This window comes from Exophiala bonariae (genome assembly GCF_035927105.1).
Source record: "Exophiala bonariae strain CCFEE 5792 chromosome Unknown scaffold_3, whole genome shotgun sequence".
In the NCBI taxonomy this organism is placed as follows: Eukaryota; Fungi; Ascomycota; class Eurotiomycetes; order Chaetothyriales; family Herpotrichiellaceae; genus Exophiala; species Exophiala bonariae.
In genome coordinates, this window is record NW_027042478.1 from 1,047,342 (window position 1) to 1,056,080 (window position 8,739).

Consider the following 8,739-nt stretch of genomic DNA (forward strand, 5'->3'; position numbering starts at 1 on the left):
GCTTGGCAGACGCTAGCCGAAAACGCGGATAGCGTGGGACTACTGTCAGGCGTCTCTCGCCGTTCCGTGAACTACAGAGAATTGGTCAAAGGATCTCTGCGAGGCTACAAACATACAGCACTCAAGACAACGTTTTTGGCAAGTCATTTTGTAAGAACACTTTTCCATGACTCTGAATTGCGCAATTCGAGGGAACGGATTGATTCAACACCGCGACAAGTGTGACCGTGCAAAGGAGCGAGATCAATAGGGGTCCACCAGCAAGTATCCAGTTGAGACGTTCAACCACTCGGGACTTGAGGGTATTTAAGACCATCAATCGTGTTGAACACAATGCCATCAATGGCCCCATACAGGAATGACATGAATAGCGTCCTGCAACAAGTACGCCATCGCCATACGTGAGCTAAGGGCATTTAAGCATCTGCTGACAATGAGAACAGATTGTGACTTCCTCGTCAGATGCAGACACACTGGAACAGCTCATTCCCTACATCAAGGACTATAGCTATGGCAATAAAACCTCACACCTACTTGGGCAGCTGTCGGATCTAGCAGCAGCCCGAGAGGCAGAGATCGAGAGGCAATGTAACACGAACCACCAAGAATTCGTGAAATCTGTTCAGCAATTGCTCCGCATTCGTGAAGGAACGGTAACTTTGACAAATGAAATTCTGCAACTCAACCAGTCTATCCAAGCAAGCACCGAGACATTAGTCGAGCAGAAAAAGGCATTGGTAGAATCTCGAGGTGTTAGGCAGAATATTGACGAGGCAAGTCATGCCTTACAAGATTGTTTAGAGGTCCTTCGGTTGGCAAACCAGGTTCAGGAACTACGTGACCAGAAGAAACACTACGCGGCATTGCGAGCTCTAGATGAACTTCAAAGCGTCCATCTACAAAGCGTGACACAGTATCAATTGAGCGACATCATTCAGTCTTCTGTGCCCGCTACCCAGAAGTCAATTGCCGAAGCCGTCATGGCCGACCTGAATACCTGGCTTTTTCGAGTTCGCGAGATGTCTCAGTATTTAGGAGAGCTGTCGTTCTATCATACAGACCTGCGCCAAAAGAGGCACAAGGAGAGAGCTGAGAAAAACCAGTACTTGGCTAACTTCAGATTGAACTCAGCCATTGAACTTGTGGCGGATGAGCGCGAAGAGCTGAATTTGCTGAAAAGTGAGGATCTCGAGGTTGATTTCACACCGCTTTTTGAGGCTTTGCATATCTACAGATCTCTGGGCCAAATGGACAAGTTCAAAGAAGATTATAGCGCCAGTCGCAAAGCACAACGAGACTTATTGCTGCAAAATTCAATATCCCTTGTCGATGAAGAAATGGGTGACCTGCATTCATTACTGGAAGATATCGCTGGATTTGCAATCATGGAACGGGCTACGATGAAGAAAGTCCCTGACCTTCGATCCACCACAGACGTAAGTAATGATTCATGGATCTCGATCGAATATACTTGTCCGCGGACTAACACAAAATCTAATTAGGTCGAAGAAATTTGGGACTCACTTTGCCAAAAAGCAATCAGTCTGATGTCCAAAGCGTTAGGTGCGGTCGACAACGCCGAGCATCTGTTAAAGATCAAAAACCTCATCTCGCTGTTTATTCAGACCATGAATTCCTTCAACTTCAACACGAGCGCCATTTCCAAATTCGTCCTGATCTTGTTCGACAGCTATGCCAAACTCCTCGAGCAACGATTCAGTGAAGACTTCGTCGAGATCGTATCGACCGACGACTACATGCCAATGCCCATACAAAACGCTGAAGAATTCGAGAAGGTCGTCAATGTGTCATGGTACACACCCGACCGACCAGTCCAGGAGATGACCTTCCCCACAGTTTTCCCATTCTCACAGATGTACCCTCTGTGCTGCATCGACATCCGCAATTTTCTCAACCAATTCTACTTCTTTCACTCACAGGACGATGCTCCGGGACCACTAACCTCCAAGATTGACGCTCAGCTCTTGGCATCTCTGGACGACCTGCTCACGACCAAAGTGTGCGCAAGCCTGGTCTCAAAGCTGTCGTCTCAGTACCTGGGGCAGATTGTGCAGATCCTCATCAATCTATCCCATTTCACGACCGCATGCCACGAACTCGAATCTCTCCTCTCCACCGCCCGTGCCTCCTCACTGAGCCCCGGCCCAGCCGTATCGCTGCGTGCCACATCCCAGTTCTTCACCCATCAGAAGACGGCCGAGAATCGGATATTCGAACTCGTCAACAGCAAGGTATCCGACCTGATCGAGACGGCCGAGTACGACTGGCTGAGCCGGATCCCACCGTCCGAACCCTCCAACTACATCCTCACCTTGACGCGATATCTCAGCAACATCATCAACTCCGTCCTACTCTCGCTCCCGTCCTCTCTCAAAGACCTCATGCTCTTCAACGCCATCTCATACACCGCGTCCTCGATCCTCTCCCTCCCGCTCAACCCCTCCATCGAGCGCATCACCACAACGTCCATCTCACAGCTCTCCATGGACATCTCCCACTTCCGCTCCTACGTCGAGACACTCCCCAACAACTCGATCCTACTGGAGTCGCTGGACGAACTGGTGCAAACCGTGGCGCTCATGTCGACCGACCAGCCCGACGAGTTCTACGACATCTCTCTGCGCAACAAGAAATACCGCAACGTCGACCCGCTGAAGGGCCCGCAGCTGCTGGAGAAAGTCGTGCACGTCGACGTGCGCAGCCCGACCACCATCAGCGATCGCGGCAGTAGTGGAGGGACGCAGAGTCCCGGACTCGGCCATCACGGCAGCACCGGGAGTAGAGCTCCGGGGAATACTTTTGCCGCGCTGCAGAACCGCTTCATGCACAGTGGGAGATGAGCGGGATTGGCCGGTCCGGGATGTAAAAACATATGGTCATGTCATGCGAGGGCGTTTTGTGTGCTAGTGATAACTTGGGACTATTTTCGATACGCTTCGGTTTAGCGTTGACATCGGTTGATAGCAGAATGTCTATGGCATGTATCATACCAAGGACTGTTCCAAATCCTTCCGTCTGCGCTTCTCTCGAGTCATGCTTTGTCGTTTGGGACACAACGGCCCCCAAGCAGGCGACAATTTAGATAGGAGATGTTCATCGGCGATGGCGACATCATGCAGAATACAGAGGTTTGCAAGAGTTTTCAAAATGACTTAGAAACCAAAAAGATTATCATTCTTGTTTTTTAAATGCATTTTTCCATAGGACCGCCATTGGCGAATCCACTTGTACACTGATTTCGAATCAACGAACCAATCAAAGTACATTCTTTCAGGAACCCATGGTATCATCTCAGTTGTTGTTGCAGTCGCAGAAGACAAGACAATTTATGTGGAAGGAAATTCATATTCGCAGTTGAGCTCTTTTGCAGCTCACCCAGGGCCATATGCCTGCTCATTGACCTGCTCGTTCCTGCCTGCTGTACCTGGCCTCGGTCCTCCGTAGCCTTGACTCTGTGGACGTTGCCCAGGAATCCCAGTATACATCTATAGTTGGGAGAGCAAATCAATTTTGATTCAAAGAATCAACGAGTAGGAAGATGAAGATTCGCAGTGCTTAAGAACGAGGAAGACTCACCTGTTGTGCACCGGCTCCTCCAAACTGGCCTTGATAAGGGTTGTAAAGATCGCCACCAGCAAACATCGGGGGGGCCTGCCCATAGCCTTGATTATCTTGTTGTGCATCGGCACCCATGTGTCCAGGATACATCTGAGGTCTTCCATATTGGTTATCTGGCGGTCCCATCGATCCGTGTTGTAGACCGTAATCTGGTGGGGCCATTTGTGGCGGCTGCTGCTGGGGAACTTGGGTTGCTGTAGCCTGTCCACTGGTGTTTGGGCGTTTTGAAGAACCTCCGTGACCACTGCTCTCCTCTCGGGGGACGATATCAATTAAGAAATCGAACATATCACTCTTTCCCAATGCTGCAGCAATATCGCTCCGCTGTAGTGTCCTTCTCTTGTTGTCTTCAGCATGAATCCATGCGCGCATTGTCAATTCAGTGATGAAGATGTCGCAGCCTTTGGCGAAAAGAATGGGGGCTTCCGCTGAAATCATCTTGACTTCTGGATCAGCCTTCATGACTTTCTTGATGCGGGCAAGTGGTAGCTGGTGGATTTTGAAATCATGGGTGTCTGTTTCAAGGTGATTGATGGTCTGTTGCCAATATGTTGCCAGGATTTCGCGAGAGGGTCCGGTCAGACCTTGATTGATCTAAGTAGATGGTTTAGTCCTCTCTCCATGATCTGCTGGAGGCTGGAATTTCTCCTTACGTTTGACCATAGTCCAGAGTAGAGCTCAGTATGGGGTACGTAACCTTGCGCCGACAACTGTGATGCCTCAGAGTTAGCTTCTTGTGATGCGGGATGCTAAGAATACGAAGGGAGTGGTGGATGATGCTCGATTGGCAATTCCGCATGGGTCGCGCATTGCCCACGGCATCGGGCTTTGAGAGCTTTGGGAGCCAACGAGCAAAGATTGCAAGGTTGGCCCCTTGGTGTCTTTGTTCACAAAAGAAGGGAGGTTACATACTGCTGCGCTTGCTCCTGTATATCCACATAGGTCAGTCTTTGTTCACACCTAGACAATACCATTGTCCTTGACTCACCATAATGGCCCAATCCACTGCCGGGATCATATACTGGAGGGTCGACCTTTCGCTCAGCCATGATGAGGTTGAGCTGCGACTGCAGAGCTCGAGGTAGAGTATCCGGACGATTGCTGTCTTTGGTCCGTCAAATGCGCCGGAAGTTATGGTAGGCGCAAAGGCGTGGAAACGGGATTTGTAGGACGATGGAGACAATCGATAGACGTGGAAGAAGCTGGGTATGGCAGAAACAAGGGACAATGGAGACCAGATGGATGACGGAAGAGGGAAGCAAAGTCGGTGTGCGGCTGGAAGTTACGATGAGTGCGTGCAAAACTCGGTGCACCTGGAACTCGCAAGGCAGGAGCGAGAGAGCGAGGCTCAAAAGAGGCTGGGGTTCGGTGGTAGTATAATAAAGAGCGGGCACAGGCACAGGCACAGGCACAGAGAGTGCAGTGGGCGGGGTATTGCTTCTTCAGCCAGCGTTGCCAGTGCGGGCGCGGGCGCCTCTCGACTTCTGTAATCTCCAGCATTGCTTCTTATATGCCTTTCTCTCGTCCTTTTCCCGGGCTGCAATTCATCGTCTACTAGTACCACTGTCACCAGAGCCTCGTTCACTCGCGATGGCTTTTGTAAACAAACCATTCTGCGGCCAATCGGGCGACCCAGTTCAAAGACCAATGATGGAGACAACTTGCCACATCACGTCTGCTACTGGCTCCCACTCCGCCCTATAGACTTGCTTCACTTTCCAGGTTGATTTGCTCAGGTGATGGCTTCCAAGGTTGTTTTCAGGTACAAGACGACCCGGGTTCGCTACAGAAAACTCTGCCAGCCACGTCGATTGAGTCAAGACACCATTACCGCAACAAGCAGCACGGGTCCTATCATATGACATGAGGAGTGCTTTCCTTCATTCTGTGCCTTACGTATGAACCCTCTTGTCCCATGTACCTGAGATGTGTTCCTGATGATCATGGTCCATCGTGGATTTCATCAACTCTAATTTAGGTACATCGACTATGGAAGCGTTGATGCTCGACTCGTCTTTCCAGACCTGGGAAAAGTCCAATTGTTGAGACTTCATATCACACCCACCGCCATCTGTACCATAGGCAAACGCCCCAGAGTTGTTGTGTGATCTAGTTTGGGAAATCAAGTCGCTTCATTCTGACCGACTTTGCGAGGTAGCTGAGGTCGTGTCGCTATCCATGTAACGAGGCTGCATTCATGGCATCGTAGTTGGGCATCATTGCAGATGACCCTGGCACCGATGAACACCGCCTCAGGGCTATGCGTTGTCATTCTACTCCAGCTCGATCTCACCACTGGATTAGGTAAGCATGGATTTGAAGTTGTACGGCTGAGCAATAGATTATCAGGCGCAACAAACATACCTGTCGCGGCTTTTGCCTGGTACATACCCTTCAAGGTTATCAGCTTGAATACAATTTGACCACATGGGACGGCTTGACTGGAAAAGTTGTAATTGTCAATGTGTGCAATTCTGCTTGTCGTTCTGCTGGGGTTCGATACACCTTTTGGGTGGCCCGGGATATAGGATGGAAAATGCACAGAAACTTTGCTTCTTGGTGCTTGGAATTGATCATGGCGATACTGTATCCTCAAAGATGTACGTAATTTGCCCAAGACCTCAACCACATTTCACATTGTGAGACATCACTGCTTCCTATCATTCCATGTGTCAACTGCCCGAGATGATTGTCACCACAAAGAGTGAGTCGGTGGGGTTAGACGCATTATGGATCGTCGATACCCCTCCGATGGAATAGCTTTCTATGCCAAACTCCATCTGGGCATTTCATTTGTGCATGTCGGGCAGAGATTGCAACTCCATACCCAGACTTTAAGTTCTCAAGACCAGAGACCTGGGTTGTTACTGGGAGGCTTGCTAGGTTCGGAGCAGGATGGTAAGTGGTAACTTGCTATTGAATCCTCAGGCGAGATAGTCACAGTAAGAGGATTCTGGCATGCGAAGTGCCCAGAGGGTACTCGTGTCTCTAATCTCTTTGGCTCCAGCAGTGTGAAATACCGTGGTGGCCTAAGGCCACTGACCTAAAAACCCGGGATTTCCTTAGCCTGATACCATCTATCTAATGAAGACTGGGACTCGGTACAAATCCTCATCTATATTTCTGGAAACAACTGCGTCTTGAGCTACTTATCCGCCAGATCCTCATACCTGAACGACACGTCTGATTGGTGATCCCGAAACGCGATCATCAAGCTCATGTGCCAACCCTCCTTCGGGCGTGGCGCTGAGTATATAGTAGCTTCAAGTTGCAAAACGGAGCGGAGCGGAACAGAACAGTACTTCTCGCGCCGGCAGTCTGGAACTCCTGCGCGACTTCATTCAAAGCAATAGTGCGAGCATAAAATCCTTTTACAGGGGCTCTAAATTCAAGTTGGGCAGCCTCGTCAGTCACCAACCACTTGTAGGCTTCGGTACGAAGTAGGATTCGGGGGTATATTTAGAAACAAATAGTCTCATCACGTGATGTAGATTTTATCGGCAAACCTTCCCACCCAACCACTCGAAATGCCAGACTAGACTCCACCCCGCCACGAATTAATTTTTGAATCCAGAATTTGGCTGCAGTTGCAGTGGAAGCTAGCACAGAATCTGAGCAGGACTGCTTATGTTCCCAGAGTCGAACAGGATCTACTCGCATATCCATGAAGCCCCTTGATCGTGCTTCGCAATGACGACTGACGTCCTCACTGATGCCCAAATCGATCAATTCTTGCTTGATGCAGAATCACGATTGCGCGAAAAGGCAGGTCAAGTTTTGCCCACTAATGATGAAGACGAAGTCAGCATATCGACGGGTCAAGCTTCAGTGAAACACAGAAATCCGTGCGTATCTTCTCTTCGATACGAAGAGTTCTTTGCTGACACCTCCTCCCAGTCTGCCGAGATTGCAACATGGGCTTGACCGAACATCCTACCTGAAGGACAAAGGGGGCGTTATGCAGACCGACATACAGGCACTGATCCGGCCCTGGTCCGCCCATGCGCCACTGTCAACAGACTTGAGATCTCTCGAAGCACCGAAGAGAACAAGCAAGATCGTACGTTCACCGTTCACCTTCGTTCTCATCAACCACATGAGGAAAATAATACCCAAATTTCTCCTTGACGCAGATTAGCAGTCCTTTTTGGCCTGCCCTGCCATCATGAGAGCTTCTTTTCATAGTTACTCTGACTTTCACTTACTCCTGATTTCAATGTTATCACTGACCATACGTTGGATCTATACTGATTGTACCAGAACGATCAGCTGAACGCCGGCCCCGAATGGTTTGGGCTCCCGAAAACGGATCTTACTCCTCAATTAAAGCGAGACCTCCAGCTCATTGAAATGCGATCTGTTCTCGACCCACATCGACATTACAAAAAGAACAACCGCAAGGGGAAGATCCCCACTTTTTCACAAACAGGTACGGTCATTGAAGGACCAACAGAGTTCTATAGCTCAAGAATCAACAAGAAGGACCGCATGAAGAATTTTGTCGAGGAAGCCATGGCCACCGAGAACAAGACCGGCCGCTTCAAGCGGAAATATGCTGAAATCCAGCAGAAGACGACAAGTGGTAAGAAGGACCACTACAAGAAATTGATGGCCAAGAGGAAAAAGCCTTGAGTGTGGGATGGCTGTGTTGAGTTCCTCAAACTTTTACATGCACAAACTACACAGAAGCGAAGCCTGTCTGGCGTGACCATCCCATCATTGAGCAACATGTGGGCGTGATGCCTTTGTTTGAAGACTCCTCCCTTCTGGCCCGGTATGATCGGCTGACTGATAAGGTTGCTCCCATACATACAACCCCTTGGGTAACACCGCCGGTCAGCTTCCACTCGAGGCACACCGTTCCTGGAAAGGCTCAAGTGCGGTAGGGCGATTACTTGCATCAGTCTTGATCTATGACCGCCCACTCAAAGCCAAATATCTGTGGTGTCACCGACTCTCTGGAAGAAAGGCTGAACTTTTGGCCATCAGTTCGCAAGCTCAGTCTCCTCCGGCGGGTTGAAGACCTACAGAAGAAGGCCAAGCTCTGGTCAGAGTCATCACATTTAGCTGGCGATCGAACACTCCATATCACATAGGACG

The 8,739-nt window shown here is 49.7% G+C and overlaps 3 protein-coding genes across 3 annotated transcripts; 2 read left to right on the forward strand and 1 right to left on the reverse strand.

Moving 5' to 3' along the window:
* Positions 1-342: 342 nt before the first annotated feature.
* Positions 343-2,861, forward strand: LTR84_007898 (uncharacterized protein; the record flags this gene model as incomplete). Its single annotated transcript, XM_064851450.1, has 3 exons — positions 343-384; positions 444-1,436; positions 1,503-2,861. The coding sequence occupies 3 exons, from the start codon at positions 343-345 to the stop codon at positions 2,859-2,861; spliced, it is 2,394 nt and encodes a 797-aa protein (XP_064710453.1).
* A 531-nt stretch (positions 2,862-3,392) lies between these two features.
* On the reverse strand, positions 3,393-4,688 carry LTR84_007899 (uncharacterized protein; the record flags this gene model as incomplete). The annotated part of the gene is made up of 5 exons (XM_064851451.1): positions 3,393-3,506; positions 3,598-4,233; positions 4,293-4,349; positions 4,552-4,565; positions 4,628-4,688. The coding sequence occupies 5 exons, from the start codon at positions 4,686-4,688 to the stop codon at positions 3,393-3,395; spliced, it is 882 nt and encodes a 293-aa protein (XP_064710454.1).
* A 2,641-nt stretch (positions 4,689-7,329) lies between these two features.
* LTR84_007900 (uncharacterized protein) lies at positions 7,330-8,271 on the forward strand (the record flags this gene model as incomplete). The annotated part of the gene is made up of 3 exons (XM_064851452.1): positions 7,330-7,484; positions 7,537-7,699; positions 7,900-8,271. 3 exons carry the CDS (start codon positions 7,330-7,332, stop codon positions 8,269-8,271), a joined length of 690 nt encoding a protein of 229 aa, XP_064710455.1.
* Positions 8,272-8,739: the final 468 nt, after the last annotated feature.